The 19141-nt window shown below is 39.4% G+C and overlaps 1 protein-coding gene across 1 annotated transcript in view; it reads right to left on the bottom strand.

The window, feature by feature from the left end:
• Positions 1-5214: 5214 nt before the first annotated feature.
• The window catches only part of mslnb (mesothelin b), a 47975-nt gene continuing 34048 nt past the window's right edge, over positions 5215-19141 (bottom strand). Inside the window, exons 76-97 of the mRNA XM_082537809.1 lie at positions 18948-19138; positions 18774-18868; positions 16219-16346; positions 15988-16115; positions 15785-15902; positions 13237-13455; positions 12968-13138; positions 12693-12842; positions 12537-12601; positions 12278-12407; positions 11791-11870; positions 11580-11709; positions 11243-11433; positions 11015-11105; positions 10772-10901; positions 9202-9383; positions 8252-8413; positions 8030-8166; positions 7620-7762; positions 7416-7510; positions 6862-7156; positions 5215-5756 (exon numbers count right to left, since the gene is read on the bottom strand). Of these exons, the coding sequence (XP_082393935.1) occupies positions 5671-5756; positions 6862-7156; positions 7416-7510; positions 7620-7762; positions 8030-8166; positions 8252-8413; positions 9202-9383; positions 10772-10901; positions 11015-11105; positions 11243-11433; positions 11580-11709; positions 11791-11870; positions 12278-12407; positions 12537-12601; positions 12693-12842; positions 12968-13138; positions 13237-13455; positions 15785-15902; positions 15988-16115; positions 16219-16346; positions 18774-18868; positions 18948-19138 (3117 nt within the window). The 3' untranslated portion in view covers positions 5215-5670. The remainder of the gene's footprint in view (positions 5757-6861; positions 7157-7415; positions 7511-7619; positions 7763-8029; positions 8167-8251; positions 8414-9201; positions 9384-10771; positions 10902-11014; positions 11106-11242; positions 11434-11579; positions 11710-11790; positions 11871-12277; positions 12408-12536; positions 12602-12692; positions 12843-12967; positions 13139-13236; positions 13456-15784; positions 15903-15987; positions 16116-16218; positions 16347-18773; positions 18869-18947; positions 19139-19141) is intronic.

The following is a 19141-nucleotide window of genomic DNA, read 5'->3' as shown; positions in this document are numbered from 1 at the left end:
TCTTCCCAAGAGTGAACATCCTAGCAACCTTCGCCCATGGTCAGAGTGCAATATTAAAAGGAGCTGCTTTAAAAAAAAAAAACACCCCAGGAGCTTCATCTAAGACTATAGCTGTCGCTTAGATTCAGAGATGGGCAGTAACGCGTTACTGTAATCTGATTACTTTTTTCAAGTAACGAGTAAAGTAAGGGATTACTATTGCAAAAACGGTAATTAGATTACCGTTACTTTCCCGTAGGAACGCTGCGTTACTAAAACCGTGATTTTTTTGCGAGAATGTCTCACGACAGTGACATAAGCGAGTGCGCCGTTAGTGACAACAGCTGTGTGCAGATCAACAATGGATCACATATAGATTGTGGGAGAGAGTATGAGCGTGCAGCGTTTAAAGTGTGGAAGTACTGACCTTACTTTGAGTTTGATTCCATAAAAAGTGACAAAAACGTTAGCGTCCGTTGTGCGTGGGAAGAAAACTTCTTTTTACAGCGAAAAAAACCCCTAAACGTCCAAGCAAGCACTGAGTGCGTAACGACGTAATGGGAAACTCGCAGAGAAAGTCGCGGATTCTTCAACTGACCGCGGCACACCTGCACCAGGGTGAACCTCCGCCTACCCCACTCCTGCTTTACAGGTGAAAATAGAGCAACAGGACCGCTAAGTCTTTGACTTTATTTATTTTCTGCTGTGTTTTACTTGCATCTATTTGAAAGAGTGAGTGTAAACACAAAAAATATTTTATGTGCTGGAATGTGCAGAAAATAGGTTTAAATATTAAACAAATTTCTTCCAGTCAGAGAATGTTGCATATAATTAAATTTTTGCTTGATGCATAAAGTTAAAAGATTAAAACTGATAAAACAAGTTAAAAAAAAAGACTTTTCCATTGGATTACATTTTGTATGATGGATTATGTAGAAAAAGTAGAATTGGGCTGAAAGATCTATCGCTATTCAGGTTGTAAATTGTGTTTTTAAAAAGTAACTAAGTAATTAATTACTTTTGAAAATAAGTAATCAGTAAAGTAACGGGATTACTTTTTTGGGGAAGTAATCAGTAATTAGTTACTGATTACTTTTTTCAAGTAACTTGACCAACACTGCTTAGATTGTTAAATTAGTTTTTAAAAAGTCTGTCACAGCTTAATTAGGAAACCTTGAACAAGTACGGCTTGTTTGGAAGAAATTTAGGTTTGTGAATTTGTATCTGAACAAGGCACAAGACTTCTGGAACAACCAAAAAGCTGATGTTTGACCATTATGCACTGAAACAGAAAACCAATGAGCACAAATACCTCATACCAACTGTCAAACACGACGGTGGAGGGTGATAATTTGGGCTCATTATAGAGTCACAGGACCTGGGCACCTTCCAGTCACAGTAGACCATGAACTCCTCTGTATACCAAAGTATTCTAGAGGCAATTATGAGGCCATGTGTGCAAACAACTAAAGCTTTGCCTATATTAGACCATGCAACCATCCCAAGCACAGCAGCAAATCTACAGAGGAACAGCTGAAAAATGAAAGAAAGTGTTGCAATGACCCTGTAACACGGTGGACTAATGTTGACTATATTGATTCATCTCCATGTTTGTTGTGGAAGTGGCACTGGTTTGGGACTGGTTTTGTGTGTCACATTTGCTCCATCAATGGCTGTGATGGGGTTGGATTAATTGAAGGTGTGTGTATTTGATTGCACTGATACTCTGGTCTACTTATAGCTCACACTACAAACACTGCTGTGATATTTTGTCTCTGTGCAGGTATGTCATATAGCCAGATATAAGATGACTTGATTGAAATATATTTAAATATATTTATGTGAGTTGTAAAATGAAGATGCGGTGATATTTAGTCTCTCTGTGGAGGCCAGGGCTTACTGTATGCCGCAGCCTAAAGGCAGAGTTGGGTTTCTGAGCCTGGAGTGATTACCAGCCTTCTACTTACAGGGTGGTGGGTCATGGAGGACAACTGCTGATCCCTGTTAACTGGTCAACATGTAAAGTGTAACTGACTTGTGGCATATCTGGCCTCGGACCGTGTGTTTTATCCCTTCATTTTCTGATCATTGTAGTAATAAGTGATTACTTCAGGTTATGGCTCCTTCATCCACTGTTTAACATTTAGAGTCAAGTTTGTGTTGGTTCTTGTTATTAGTGTATTATTTATTTCTGGATTGTTTTGTTTGACCAGCAATGACTAAAAATTTACACAAACATCATCTTTTATTATCCAAAGCTTTAGTACATGTTTAGGGATTTCATATCCCCTGAAATTTCCCAAAAGTTGATGACTTTTTTCCCCCCTATTTGGATCGACCTTTCTCTTTGTGAAGACCCTGGTATGATTTAGAGGTACGTTGATCTGCTTGTGTGCTTCAATCAAGATATTTATTACTGCATTTTCCTCTTGAGATATTTCTAGTTGTTATCTAATTTGATAAAATCTGAAGTCTTTAAAAGTCTTTACTTTTTAATTTAAACTCCCTCTTGAGTTCATCAAAGCCGTTGTCAGTGTGTCCTGGGGTTAATCTGTAACCTGGACACGACTGATTCTAAATTTGGGATCCAGGGTTTGTTTGTAAATCCATATTTGTCCCAGATCTGGGATCATTTATGTGTTTTGATCACATTACTTGAATAACTGTTCAACAACTGATCATTTTTTATTTTTCGCTCCATCTACCTACTTGTTACACATTCAATCTGCATTTAAATTCTCTCAGTTTCCAATGACAACCACACGTGTGTAAGGGAACATTTGGCATGAAATGATGCTGTTGCACAAGTTTTAGAATGTGGCTTTATAAATGCAGAACAGATATGACACTGTATGAGCATGAATTCAACATTGCTGTGCTCACCAGTGGTTAAACGTCTCATTTAATTTGGAGCAGCGGGAACATGTGCTGCTAATTTCACTCTGAATGCAGGATTATGTGGCTTCAGTTACTGGTTTTGTGCAGCAGTCTCCTCAGAAATGTCTCTTTCATATCTTTTTGCATCGTTTAGCTCTCGTTGCATACTTTTGCACTTCGCAGCAGATATGATACACTACAGATACACTACAACACTACACCAAGTTATTGGTGTAGCAGCAGAACTGCATGTACACAGGAATAAGACTACACTGATGGTAGTCAGAAAAAGGGTGGGTCAGTGAGGCTCACACTGAGAGTCCAAGGATCTCATGACTTATTAAGTAAAGGAGGCTGACGGTGAAGGTAGCCCTTTCAGCTCTGCACTGAAACCTCTTCTCGCTGTGGTCACATATCCGGCCCCCCCCCCAAACTGTAAGTACTCTGCTTTAACTCACAGATCAAGTCTAACACTGAATATCTTTGTGTTATTCAGACTTTTTTTTTTTTACATTTAGGACAGCTTTGATCATTTTCTTAAGTTTTTATCTTGAAATGCACATTTTTTAATGTGTGTACACAGGAAAAATGGCAAATGCACAAGTTCCTGTTGGTGAGTTTGTGCCATACAGTCTGTATTTATGTAGTCCGTGTTACTCTTAAAGCTGAGCTCTAATTTCTGGTGATTTTATTTAAAAACCTGATTTGTTTTTGCATTTGCTCTTTTGGTGCTCTCTATCCTTGTTTTTCTGCAGCTACGGTCGGTCCACTGGGAGACAGCCCGGTTCAGATCGCCTGTCCTAACTGCCATCAGATAGTCCTCTCCAAGGTGGACTACTCTGCTGGTTTGCTCACTTACATTTTCTGTGGAGGGCTCTTCTTCTGTGGGTAAGAATAGTTCAAGCATTGTTTGCTTCACTATGCCAATAAAATAATTTTACAGATTTCATACAGCTCCTCACACTGTGGCTGGAAAACCTCATGGAAACTGTTTGGAAGTGAAAACATGCAAAAGCTGGACTAAAGATTAATGTCACTGCAGTGAGTGAGTGAGTTTTTAGCAATGGATGGTATTAATCTGTCAAGCCGTTGAGCTCTCACAGATACAGTGTTTTTTAGATCAGTGTTGGTGCTGGAATCTGATGCTAGTCTGATCCTATTCATTTCATCTTAAAGGAATCTTTCCTGTAATTCCTCTAGTTGTTTAGTACATGAATGCATAGGGAGAGCAAACAATAGCATTAGCTGTTTAAGCTAAGCTAACAGCCTCCAGCTGCAGATATGCAAGTTGGATCAATCCTTCAATGTTGTTTTACTTAAATTACTGAGTGATGTAGAATTACTCTCCCACTATGTGCATATTAAAATTTATGCCAACGTGCACAATACTGAAATAACACTAGACTTAAAAACATTGCTATAGCACCACAGTGCCACAGCTGGTGGTGCAGTGATAGAAAGAAGAAGGAGATGTTTGGTTTTAGTTATTAAACTTCTGTTGGTGTGCCAATATTTTTTTTTAAAGTGAGCACCACACGTTGAAAACCCTGGCGAAGTAAAGGTGATTCCTCTTCTGTGGATGGTTGCATGTTTACTGGTGTCCCTATGTTTTTTATTTGTCACAGTTGTGGCATCATACCAGTGGGCCAGCATGTTTAAACTAGCTGCTAAAAATAAACCAAGCGTAATTACGAGAAACTGACTGAAAAATACACAAAGGCTGGATGCACATGTGCAGATACTTGCTTTTAAACTGAGGTCCAAGCTCTTGTTTGGGATACATTTTTAATTGATCCTAGCTGTTTTGAATCTGTCGGACCTGATAAATGTAAAAATGACAATTTCATTTTTTGAAAAGTATGTCCAAAAACTGAAATATGATATCTGCTGCCACATGTCCTGATATGGTGACAAAATATGACCTTACATGAATGAATGAATGAATGAATGGATCTTTGAAGGTTAAAAAAAAAAAGAAAATAAAAAGGATATGAGTAAATAAATCTGACCATCGCTGCTGTCATTTCCAGCTTTGTTTTAGGCTGCTGCCTCATCCCATTCTGTGTGGACCGCCTGAAGGATGCCAAGCACACCTGTCCTATCTGCAAGACTGTACTTGGGGTGTATAAACGCTTATAACTCAAAGACCTGCATCAATTTATACATGGCTTTTTGCAAACAAAACACACTTACAAAAGGTGACACTAATGAACATTTCCTTATAATTGAATAACTGATAATCTCGTGACTAATTTGCTGTTGGTGTACAAATGAAATTAGGCGACCTTTTTAACAATTTCTCTCTCAAAACCTTTGAATATTAAAACACTGACACCAAATAACGAGCTCCAATGACTGTTTTAAGGCTGTTTAAAATGTGTTTATTATTGATCTCTCAAATACATTTTCATAGTAAGACTGAATAAAGAAAGAGCTATCATGAAAACTGTTACCCGTCACCCGAACCTGTCATTTTTCTGTTGAGTCCTCATCCTTTTAAATATCTTAATTTAAATGGAGCAATAAAAAAAATAGAAAACAAATAAAGCAAAAATATGACCTTAGAAATAGTTCATGAAAAGGTTTCAGGAAGATTTAGTAATCAAAAATACATCATTTACAATTTGTCTTATTGCACCTGCACTATTTTGTTCATAGCGAGCGTTACAAGGAACGAAGCAAATGCCCTTCTGTTTAACATTATTTCCTTCTATTAATGATAAATTAAAACAAAAAAATTATTTCAAGCCTTTATCCAGTTATCTACCATTTTATAATTCATATTCCAATAATCTTCCATGAGAAAAGTTGTCTTTACATTACAACATACTGAGAAGTGATGAGGAGTACAAGAAGAGCGAAGAAAGAGAAGCCAGCGTCTCGGACTGGAGGAGCATTGCCTGGAAAGAAACGTACAGTCACATTAGAGACCAATAAAACGTTTTGCCCTTGATTTAATTTCTTTATCTGAATTATTTGTGGAACACTAGCATATCAACCACACAAAAGCCTCAACAAGTGGGCTTTTTAGAAAACTCTGACACTGCTCGATTAATCACTGCCAGTTCTTTTTAAGCATCTTTTATAATTTATTTATTTATATGGTCCAATTCTGTCTAAAGGTAGAACAATATTTTGCATAGTATGCAAAACAACTGTCCATCATTAAAAATATATAAAGAAAATTTTACTATGATACACCAAATCTCTGTCTGTCTGTCTGCAAATTCCTACATGATCAGGAGTTGAGTAGCTAAAATGGGCACACAGGCACAACTCAGACCCTTTAAGGTTCTTATCTACATCATGTCTTTTGTTGTCATCATGTTGCCTAGCAGCCACATACCGATGGTTCTTAGTGTTTGTGCACCTATAACACCATTTAAAAATGTATCATTTTCATTTCACAACAGTGGTATGTAGTCAACCAAATATTTAATATCTTCATTTTTCATATCAAGTTGTGATCTTTACACTATCAATATGTCAAGTTTGCTGTATTCAGAGCTGTAGTGCGCGCTTGTACTAGTTTTTCTGACTTGGGATTTTTTTTATAATATGAAAATATTAAGTATTTACTGTATTTCATGCTGCCATCATTAATCACACTGCAGATCTCGCAAGTAAAAACCAAGTTCCCTTTCACCACCAATGTGTTTTTTGTTTTGTTTTTTTTCTTGTCAGTGCTTCTGATGTAAGATGATCTTTACATACTCATAACAAAACAGCAGGATATGAGACAAAAATGCTTAAAATGAGCAATTGAAAGATTTCATCTGCAGCAGAAGGTCCACCGCTAGCTTAACATTTCATGTTTTCATGCTTTATTTTGGTTTCCTTTACTTCTTGTAACACAAATCCCTTCCTGCCCACACTCTTCCTGCACAAGAATGCTCTATGTGCAGACAGTGTGCTATATTAAATGTTGAAATGTGGTACTGCTGCTTTATCTGAGGTGTTGTTCTTTGAATGTTTTAACCCAATGCTACCTTTTGTAATACTTACCCGTGGTGCTGTTGGATCCAGTTGTTGATTTTGTTGTTGAAGTTGTCCCCGATGTTGTTGTTGAAGTTGTCCCTGATGTTGTTGTTGAAGTTGTCCCTGATGTTGTTGTTGATGATGTACCCGGTGTAGTGGTGGTGGTGTTAACCTTGCCTCCTGTAAGCCCCACTCCCAGGCCATTAAGTTCAGACTGAAACTGTGAACTGATCCAGGTTTGCACCACTGTCACATTTTCATACGACTTCAAAAGTGGGAGGTTGGTGCCAAGAAGACCTTTAACATCACTAACAGTCAGGTTCTATGGAGAACAGAGCAGACACATTTTATCCTATGAGCAAATAAACACACTTACTTTAATCTTTGACAGAAAAAAAAGGACAATTTAGTTTTACAACTTATCAGCCCCGTCTAATGGTTTGAGCGAAGTAAATAAATTGAGGAACTATAATGCAAGACCCCTCCACCCCCACCCCACAAATACATAAATAAATAAACTTTTTTTTTTTTCAAAATTAGTCTAAAATTCAGAATTCAAAGTGCAGACATGCAGCACTGACCTGTATAACACTCTCAAGCAGCCCAGTGAAGGTCGGGACGTCCATACTGATATTGGCAGACACTAAGTCTTGGATAAACCTAAAATCTGCACCCGCTGCAAGAATGGAAAAAAATTAATAAAAATTTAATTAATTAAATGAAAGTTACGTTAACTTTCAGCTGTTTAAATTATGTTTTTTGTGAATGTGGGTCTGTTTGCTTACGTAGGTAAGATTGTATGAGCTGGTAACTGGTAGTGGAGATAGTGCTTGAGCGGGTGATTGGGATAAATGCTTCAAATGCGAGGGAAAACAGTTCTTGCTTTTTCTCAGTGGTGCAGCTGGATATGTCCAGAGCATCGGCGTTCCTGCAGGAGATAAAACACACAGGAATGGTGTGTTGAGTTTATGGAATTCATTTAACATTATTTATCATTAAATCAGACTTTTTTTTCTAGTTATCTAAATAATAATTTAGAGATTTATGTGGGTTCACCTGCCTTTGTAAGTACAGGATCCCTGACAGACCTTTAGCCAACATGTTCTTGTTCAGATATTACCTGCTGCTAATGTGATGTAAAAATAACCTCCAAACACACACACACTCATGCACAGTCACAGCTCTGACGCCTTACTTGATGCTTCCAACCGAAATGTTCCTGATAACAACAACATCCAGGGCGCACAGGTTTGGTCCTCTAAAGGCGTTGAGCTCCACACTGCCGAGACTGTTCCCCTTTACACTCAGATACTTGGAGATGATGGCTTTGGCCTTGATGAGGAGAACCAAGCATCGGTGTGAAGACACAAGCATGTAAAGTAAGCTCACGTTCAGATTTTTTCTTCTGTTTGCTCACCAGAACCGGGTCCCACGGCCCGTTTGAAGCATCCATCAAAGAAGCGAGTGTGTCGATCTGAATAATAGTCCACATGTTGATGTCTTCCATTGTTGCACTACGGGACATTGCTCCTAAGATCTGAACCTGATCTTCTGGGATGATGCCGCTGGCATTGTAAGCCTATAAATTTAGGAAGGTCAGAAGATATTTAGACTCAAATTTAGATAGCAAACTATTCAAAGAGAAAAACTGCTGAGAACAAACAAAACAATGCAAAAACACCTCAAAAACAAAACAAGGATTTAGGGTTTGAAAAAAGTATAGACTCATGCTTAACCGTCTAAAAGATCGTCAGCAAAAACTGTAAACTCTAATCATTTAACTTCCTCACGTGTTTCTGTGGAATTTTAAAAATAAATAGCCACAAAAAGTAAGAGACCAAGAGAGAAGAAACCCCAGTCAGATGGTGATGATATCACTTAACCTTGTAAAGCCCGAATCATGAGGTAATTGCCAGGAAATTATGTATATTTTTTTAAAGTGGAGTGTTTATTGAACCTTCCATTTGGATCATCTTTGCTACATCTGACATTCCTCTACAATTTATTTAGGTTTATCAGCAGAAACAAAATTGACCTGGTGATGTTGAGGTCTTAAAGACTCACATAAGCCATGTATGACACATGGTATCACAGAGTTAAAATTTAAGGCTTAAATAATGGAAGTAGTCAGTGCTGTGGACTTTGCATGCCCTCCCTGTGTCTGTGCTGGTTCTCATGCTTCGTTCCAAAGTCCAAAAACATGCACGGGGTTTGGTCGAATACTGATTTTAAACTGACCGTAGGTCAGAATGTGTGTTATGTTTTTCTGAATGCTTCTGTGTGTTAAACCTGCTCTCCAGGAGGGGCCTAACCTGCCTCTAAATCTATGCCAGCTGGGATAGGCTCCAGGAGTTTTTTGCCACTTACCTCTTGCAACTTGCTGAGAACAATCTTTGTGTAGTTCTGCTCCTGCACCTGGTTAACGAGGGCATCCAAGTTGTCTTTGACAATGGTGGAATTGAGGCAGCTGGTGAACTGACTTATATCATAGTTTAAGGGGAATGTTAGATTAACGATAGTAACACGGGTTATGAATCCCAAAGTGCAGGCTGAAACACAGAAAGAGAAACAATTTTTGGTTAAACAGTAAATTCTCTCTGGATTCTAATACAGGGGTCGGCAACCCTGAGCATGCGTGCCAGAAGGGTTAACTGATGGCACCATCGCTGGACTGGTGATTTTTCATTTTTATGGGCCGATGATTTTTTTTTTGTCAACGCTATAAACAGTGAAAGTGGTGGATTGGCCAGATGCTGGTCGATGTGTAAAAATAACTCAGTTGTTTGGTGGCTATGATGGAGCTTCCACAGAGGCCAGCAGGTGGATGAGGGAAAGGGGAGTCAGGAGGAGGAGAGCCCCGAGGCGGCCGCCGGTCCGAGTGTCAGGTGAACTGAACTTCAGGTAAGAAGTTATGACCTGCAGTCTATCTGGGTCAGATATAAACCAAGTTTAGGTGCAGTTTATTTTCGTTGTGCTGACTTTTTACCGTCAGTTGCAATAACTCGTACTGTGTACTAGCTAGCATGACGGAGTTTTTATACAGCTGAGTGGGTGCTATGATGTTACTGATAGTGAACTTTATTTTATTCATAAGTAGAGATGGGTATTGATAAGATTTTCATGATTCCGATTCCATTTTCAATTCTGTTCCACCTTTGTGGGCGACCGTGGCTCAGGGGGTTGGGAAGCGTATCTGTAACCGGAAGGTCGCCGGTTCGATTCCCGGGCTCTCTGTCCTGGTCGTTGTGTCCTTGGGCAAGACACTTTACCCTACCGCCTACTGGTGTTGGCCGATGGCGCGATATGGCAGCCTCGCTTCTGTCAGTCTGCCCCAGGGCAGCTGTGGCTACAACCGTAGCTTACCTCCACCAGTGTGTGAATGCGAGAGTGAATGAATAGTGGCATTGTAAAGCGCTATATAAATCCAATCCATTATTATTATTATTACAAACCCAACAGCGAGATCCTAAGAGATCCACAGCCTATGGCTCTTCAATGGGGTCTCACAGGTCACTCGGAGACCTGTGTCTCTGAGTGGGAGACCAGAGATCACATTAACATGTGTATCCCTGTATTAACAAACATGCCATATTGGCCCAGTTTATTTTTCTTATCATTGTTGTGAGGAGACTATAAATAGCATTTGCATTTTCTGTTGTACAGTTCATTTACTGTTATGGATAAAAAGTCTTTTTTTTGTTTCAAAATACCTGATAACTATTCGCTGATAGCTGCCAACATCTGCGACAAAATATAATTGTATAAAGTTGTTCTATATAGTGTGTAACTGTTAATATAGAGTGTTATTAAATTTATTGCTAATGCAATCATATGGCACACTGACTTCTGAGGGAATTTTAGATGGTACTCATCATCAGAAAGGTTGCCTATCCCTGTTCTGATACATGGACCGAGCAGTTGACAGAAAGAAACCAACCTGGAGATCGCTTTGACTCATCCGGAAGGGACGCCTTTATTGCGCTCTTCAGCTCCCCGATCTTCTGACTGTCCACGTTGTTTTCCTTGAGAACACCCAGGAAGTACCTCAAGTAGTTGTTCTTTGTTTTCTGCTCACAAGAACAAAGGGAAAGAAGGAAATGCGCATAAAGAACAAGGTTAACAGCAAAAAACAGAAACCAAAATCAAAAAATGTAAATGTTTGCGGTCATGTATTACTCACAGTGTTGAAGTGATCATAGAAGGTTGAAGACATATACAGCGGCAGCATCCCGAGGTCTTTCAGAGTTTGCTCAGTCCACACTGAAGGAGCTCTGGTTATCACGAAAACAGAACGGTGATTATTATTATGAAGGACAGAAAGGGCCAAATGTAAAAATGTAAATCTGCTGACAAGGAAACAAATAAACAGGAATGAAAATCTGCCACAGCGGTGAAGCGTTTTGCGTACCCATATCTTGTGTTGCCATTAGTTATTCGAGCCTGAACAGCAGCTGCTTGAGCAGAAGTGAGGCTGGGGCAGCTTTTGAGATTTTCCAAGATGGATGAATCTGAGTTTAGGATGTAGGACGCATCCAGGATGCAGCACATGTTTCCCAATACTGATATTTCATCTTTAGTTAAGCTTGTGTTTGTTATGCCCTTTGAAAATAAAAGAAACAGAAATTCATTTCAACTCAAAACATTAAACAAAACCTTGGTGTGATGACAGTTATTTCCATTTCATGCAATTATTAATACATCTAATCTTTAGAGCTCAAGAAGTGATGTGTGGTTCGAGGACTCACCAAGCAGCTCTTTGCGTTTTCAAACAGGGCAGTGCGCTTGTAGCTGAGCGCTGCAGAGAAGACAGAGAAGTCTGCATTTCCCAACTCTGTGAAATAGGCCCTGCAGCTGGCCTGCGGCACCAGTGAGTAACTGCAAGAGGAAACACAAGTGTGACAAGCTGTAGCATCCACCATTCAGCTTTAATTCAGAACAAACAGACAGGATTCTTACTCATAATACAGCAGCACATCTGGAGGGTAGAGGTTGAAGTTGGCAGCATCGTCTTTAATGTAAGTGTACATGCAGGTCAGCTGTTGATTAAAAAAAAAGGCAAAATAATTAGCACCTTGTATCGTCCCCGTTTATGACGGAGAACATGTGTAAGAAAGCTCCATGACTTGTTGGATGGTAACGCATTTTTGTAATTTGCCTTCTCCACCAAAGCTGGAAGTCTGCACTTTAATCCACTGTGGTGGTGTGCAGCTGCAACATGCAAAAATTGCATCTTTGTTCAAACATTTATTACCCTAACTCTATGTGCCAGAGTTATATACGGTGTAATCTATATAACCCGATTCACAGGGTATGTATATATTGTTTTAAGTGTGTTTTAAACAATTGTTAGTTTCTCCTTTGATGTCCAATATGTTCACTTTTTAATATTTGAGCAGATATGAAGGAGATTTTAAATATCCCATAAATGCCTTGAACACTGTACCTGAGACTCCACTAGTTTAACCTTCCTGCTGCCTGACCTCCGACAGGCTTTGATCAGGTTCTTGACTTGCCCATTGCCAATGTTCCTCACTCCAGTGCATGTGAACCCTTGAAGCACAGAGGATGACAAACTACACACACACACACACACACACACACACACACACACACACACACACACACACTGTTAGCTCTACTCAAACCCATTTGCAGGTTGTTTTGATTGATTTGATTGATCTCCCAGACTGATTTGAACTCACTTGTTTGGACCTCCCAGCTGTGCAGAGGCGCTCTCTGTAGCTACCGACTCAAAGAACAATTCAGCCTAACAAAACAAACAAACAAAAAGAGTCTGTAATAACAGGCATGTAGCACAACACGACAATAAAAACTAAGCTGAGGGTTTCATCTTCTACCTGCTGCGGTTTCCATTCCTTTCTGTTGAGTATGGTTATAACGTCGTTGCTACTGGAGAAGCCCACCAGCAGGGATCGAGGGATCTCAGTGGCCAGGTCATTGGGAATGTTCTGGATCACTTGCACGCTGCTGGTGTTCACTGATATGATCTGAGAGAAGATGGGAAGCATTGTGAGTTAACTCTCTGTGGAAAGCTTTCTATCTTTATCCAAAGCAGCTGATGGAAGTGTGCAGTTCAAATCATGGTCAAGTTATAACAGAAAACCTGTCATACCTGACTGACAAAGACCTGCTGGATGATCTGAGGACCAGAAAGGAGGTTTGCCACCAGTGAAGGAGTTTGGGAGGCACTTATCAGCTGATTACCAGAAATGCTCAAGAACACTCTGGAAGGTACACCAATGATGAGAGTGCCCAGACTTATCAGCGATGATGAGCTGTTGATCTGGTGGAAAGGATGGAAGCAGCACACGCATAAGTGAACATGACCACAAAGATGACTTTGATTTTTCTAAAGTCAGGATTCAGTCTAAAATCTGCAACCTGTATGATGCCCGAAGACAGCAGAGACTGGATGATGGTCATGGCCTGGCCTTCGCTCCAGCCCGTCACAGTGGAGAGAGTGCCGATGGAGTTTATTAAGTCCTGGGGTTTGATTGAGCTGATCTGATTCAGCGACATGCCAGTGCTTTGGCTGCCGAGGGCAGAAATGACTGTGGAGTCAATGTTCTGACCAAAGTTACCTGCCAAAGCAGCTGTGACCTTCACATGTGTGAGAAAAACTTTGTCAGTAGAGTCAAATTTATGTCTACAGTGTAAATATTCTGGGGAACAAAACTTTATCAAGTTAATAAAAGGAGAGCTTAGTGCTCTTTTATTCATCTTTCCATTTCACCCTTCTTAAAATCACATACCGCCAGAACAAAGAGCTCTACACCACTCTAAATAATAAACATCAGATTCAAAACAGGAGCCTGCAAGTGAAACTAAACCCAATTTTATGTGGGTGACAAATTTAAGGAAATAATAAACTACTTTTTACCAAAATACCAGGCAAGATGCTGAATCTCTGAAAGATTGAAATCTTATAACATTCATGTCTAGTTGACCTTACCTATCCTGTATTGAATGTAGGTATGTGCATTTCTTAAGTTAGGTTCCCTTTCAGTCGAATCACTCGGTACTAGTGATGGGAATTTCGGCTTGGCTCACCAAAAAGAGCCGGCTTTTTTTGGCTCTTCAGGTTGTTTTGCTACTTTAAGTAATTTATTATCAACAATAATATAAAATTACGCACAAAAGGAATTACTAATGTTACAGAAATGTGGTTTTATTTAGGGCTGTTCGATATAACGATATATATCGGATGACGATATAAAAACATCTATCGTTTTATTTTACGCTATCGTTTGTTTCCTGGTGTCGCAAAATAAACTGTTTATGGCAATATTTTTTCACCGTTTTGATGGTCACTGTAGTGGCTATATTAATTTCTTAAAGTTCTCTCTTTCTCTTATATTTAATATAACCAAACTACAGACGGACAAGCGCCTGTTTTTATGCGTTGTCATTAGCATTAACGACGGCAAAACCATCGCATGTCCGCTTGTTTATTTTCCACATACACCTTTCAGAATAAAGCTCAAGATCCTGTTGAGATTTTTCAAAATAAACTGAATCATGTGAAAGATGGTGAAGGATGAGAAGCAAAAAAGAGCCATCAGCAATGTTAAGCTGCGCGCGTGCGCAATTGCGCACTGCTGGCACAGCCTCTGCACACAGAAAATCTGCGTTGCGCACAAAAAAATCTAACTTGAATTGGAATTAAAATTAAAACTTTAACAATTCTGTTTTGCAGTGTTAGTCAGTAAGTGACTGGCTGCTACCATATGGGATTAGAACAATACCACCTTATCCCATAGTCCAGCCAATGATGCGATTCACATTCGTACATACGCAGCTAATCAACGTCATTGACAGGCTATGACAGCGTCCTTATGTGGCGACACTGGTGTTCCAGCTAGCAAAGCGGCGTGGCTGATGTGGAGTAGTGATGGTAAATTTGATTCTTTTTACTGAATCGAGTTTTAATGAGTCACTCACCAAAGTGAATCGGGTTTTTTGAGTCATTTGATTCACTGAGTCAGTTGACCAGAGAGTGCAAAAAATGTACATTTTCACTCAGACTTAATTTGTTTCTCTTTTCATGTAAATCTTACTTCTAGGATGAGTGATTGAAAAAGAAAAACAACTATTTTTAAAGAGCAAAAGATATATATTTCTAAAGGGAACATTTATTTTATTTATTTTTATTTTATTTTATTAGTATTTTCCTCAAATGTGTCAAATATATATTTTCTCATCTAAATGTCCACTGAGCTGTGTGCCAGGGGGCGGTAATGCCCCTTAACATTGGTTGCCAACCAAGAAGAAGAAGAAGAAGCTATGAGCCAGGAGGGAGGGGGTGAGTGAGTCCTGAATGATTCGCTTACGCTACAATTCAGCACAGGAAGGAGGGGGTGTCAGTGGAGTCAGTGGATATGAAAATTAGTGACTGTTGCTGGTATTTGTGCAGCAGCTAATTGGGCATCACAGCATACTTTTGTGCGGTCTTATCGGTTGGACGTTACAGCCCCTTCGGTGGCTCATACTGTTCTTTATGCTGGGTCTACCGCACACTAAGGTGGTGGTGGTTCAATTCTGGTTGCTCTGCAGGGCGTGTATGTATGTCCCATGTGTTGTACCGAGTAAATCGACTGAAAGGGAATGAATAGTTGTCTATAATTTCTGTTCCCCGAAGGAGAGGAACAAGGTACAACACAAGGTGGCCCCACTGAGCAGTTTGGGTCGGTGAAGAGCGGCTATCAAACTGAGGGATGACTGTGATGACAGTCCAGGCGGGGTTGTGCACATGTCACCACAGGCGTGAATAAAGGTTTCTTCAGCCAGGACATGCAAGGGCGTGATATCCTATACTTATGTGTTGTACCTCGTTCCTCTCCTTCAAGGAACAGAAGTTATAGACATAACTATTCATTTTAGCAGCAGACTGAACAAATAGCTGTTTTTCTTTTCTTTAAATGTTTCTTACTTGTGGGTCCAGGTCCGTACAGAGAACTGTGAGATTCTTCAGAACTATCATACTGTCGCTTGGACTCAGTTGGGTAAATGCTGGACCAGGAGCGACACACCGAAACAAGATAGGAAGGCTGCAAAGAAGGTTAAACAACACTTACAGAAAAATGCAGGATTTGTGGCTGGAGAACGCAACATATTGTATAGATTTAAACTCACAGTAAGGGGTTGAAGTTGCTGTCCTGTTGATATAAAAGGGTGGTGTAGTACTTTGTGAGGTTTGCAGGTAAGAAAGAGGTGTTGAAAAGAGCGATGTTCTGAAGGTTCACTGTGAAGATCTGAATGACCTGCAAGGAGGGGAGAAAAGCACATCTGTAGGTCATGAAATGAATCCAAGTAGAAAAAAAAATCAGCGTCAGTTCAAAATTTACGCCAATGTTGATTCTTTACCGACTGAGATCCAAATGCCACAACATCGTCCAGAGTGAGGAAAGAGACGAAAGACCCGATGTACTGAGCAAACCAAGCTGTGGAATTCAGTTGTGGGTTGCTGGGGAAGTAACACTTTGGATTTGAGGCTAAAAAAAAAGATGTTAACAATAAATAATAATGATAAAGTTCAGAATAAATAAAAATACAATCTATTAGGGCTGGGCCATATCATAGCATTCACGGTAATACCGGTATAATGTCAGGCAATGATAAGAAAATTAAATATCGCAATAGAATATGGGTAAAACGCGCATGCGCAGTGCCTTTTTTTAATACGCACATGGCGGAAAAAGCGTGCCGCCGACAGAGAATGAGAAGGGTGAAAGCGGATCGTTGAATGAAACGGATAAACCAGAATTGGTTTGTAAAAATGCTGCAACTTCAGTGGTGTGGAAATTGTTTAGCTTTCGTCCGTCAGATACACAACAAAGCACTATTTTTGGTAGAGCATGCTAGCAGGCTGTTGTTATTACCGTGTTTTTTGGAAAATACGGCACACTTAAAATCAATCCTTTTCTGAAAATTTTTTCTGAAAATCGACAGTGCCCCTTATAACCCCATGTGCCTTATGTATGAATTCTGGTTGTGTTTACTGACCTCAAAACGATTTTATGTGGTACATGGCGCTCGAAAATCTGTGAAATGTTTTAGTACAACTTTGCTAAGCTACGAACCCGCACCGCTTGATGGATTGTTGGAGCATTACGGCTATCGTAGGCAGGAGCCTCGCGGAGTGATATGTACTGTGCTTCAACATAATATTACCGTATTGTGTGTGTTTAACCTCTTTTTAAGTTTTGTGGATATTATACATGGTTATGCTGAGGATATGTCGGCCAATTTGTACTGGAAATGCCTTTTGGTTAAACTGTCAGCAAGGAATTTGCATTTGCACTGTTAAATTTTTATATAACTTTAATGCTCATAAAAAACAGCTGCTTGTTTAAGTGAAAATACGTTGATTTATTTTTTTGCACGAATAAAGTCGTGGACTTATAAAGTATTTTGTCAAGTGTCAATTATATCGTCAGTTATATTGTTATCGCAAATTTTCAAATGTATATCGTGATAAATATTTTTGATCATATCGCCCTGCTCTACAATCTATAATCATTTTACTCCAGCGTAGCGTTTTTTTAATTGCTGTGAATTCTTGAAGTCAAATGTAAAAAGTAAGCAATAAAAAATGATGACCATAACAAACTGTTACTACAGTAGCTGGCAGGTTTTACTGGAATTAACATTGTGATCCAACAGTTTGCCGATTGGTCTAAATATAAGCAAATCGAAAATAAGATGTCCTTATGGTTTATTTAAAATTGAAAAATATTAAAGCAGGACAAAGTTATAAAAGACAAAGTCTTTGAACCTTATTAAGAATGATGACGGGGACAAGCATCAGTGAAAGATTGATGCTGTCTTGCTTTTAACGTATTTATACTGTATGTGTACTCTATTGCCATTTTGTACTACCACTGTTCTACCTACTAAACTGTCTAAAGTCTTTCATCTTTAATAAAATGATCAACGTTCTGCTCTACCAGGTGTAACAATTGAGTTTAACATCCAGGCATCCATGAAAATGGAATTTATGACATTTAACAGAGTTAGAAGTTAGCAGGAAGTTAGCTCGCTAGCTTCTATCTAAATACAATATAGCATGTCCTGACTGCGGGGTTTTGGAAACAAATTAAAACGTACAGCTCTGTTATCACTTCCAACATAAATGAAGACAGAAAACTAAACAGCAGTGACATTTGTAGGGTTACTGAAGTAACCCACACTATGTAACCCGCTATGTTAGCATAATATAAACAAGCTAACTTTTTTCCACTCAATAAAAGTTAACGTGAGTGTTCTCGGTGGTCAGTAACAAATGTAATCGCATGGCAGGATGCTGTAAAAGGACCAAACTTCAGCCAGGAGAACAACTGAGATAATCCATCCACAATACGAGGTTAGTCATTCGTATACTGCTGCATGGGCTGGGCTGTAGTTACATCCTAAGGTTTTAAAAACTGAGCTTAAATAAATGATTAGTGGTAATAAAAGCCGAGGGAGGTCAACAGGGATCACTGACTGTTTTAGGAGATTTTTGAGATTAAATAGAAGAAAATACAAAACATTAAACAAGTTAACAACACAAAAGCCATATTAAACTCAGACTACTTTAGGCCCGGAAGTAGGATTCATCACGTCATTACTTAACGACCGGATACCTTTTCTCTACTGTTACACAAAGATGAGTATTAGGTATATACAGATATATCCAAAGCACAGCAATCTATGGTGCTGCAAAATGAAGGGAAACTGAAAAAAATTGCAATTACCTGAATTTTGTGTACAACTAAATTTTCCTTTTAATTTAAATTGTGCTCAGGCAGTTGTGCTTTTAGGTGACATGTGGTTGCTGTTCAGTTTCATGTAGAATATCATTTGATCAATGTCTTTTCCCCCCCACTTGAATTAGCATCCCACTTGATCCTTGACCCTGGCATTCTTGAAAGACTTACTTGAGCCGACGTAAAGGTAAGTCCTGATGGTGTTGTACACGTCTCCCCTCACAAAGTCAGCAGTAGTGTAGTTGTATACCCCAAGGACTGAGACACTGAAACACAACAAATTTAAATCAGAACACAAAACAAAAAAACATATAAAGCAGGATTTAGTGCTGTAGTAAAACACACAGTTTTTGGAAGGCCAGGCAGGAGGTGCTGTTTATGACACTGGGACTGATCAGGCTCTTTGTGAGGAAGGGCAAGTAGTTCTTGAGGCGTTGGTCAAACCAAGCATCCACCTCCAACGTTTGGGTGCTGCTGAGGGCCATGGGCCAGACGCAGGGCAGGATGGAGCGCCTCACCGCTTCCGGCAGAGACTCCTG

The sequence above is a fragment of the Aulonocara stuartgranti genome, assembly GCF_965226115.1.
Source record: "Aulonocara stuartgranti genome assembly, chromosome: 6".
Classification (NCBI taxonomy): Eukaryota; Metazoa; Chordata; class Actinopteri; order Cichliformes; family Cichlidae; genus Aulonocara; species Aulonocara stuartgranti.
This window is presented reverse-complemented; position numbering and strand designations above follow the sequence as displayed.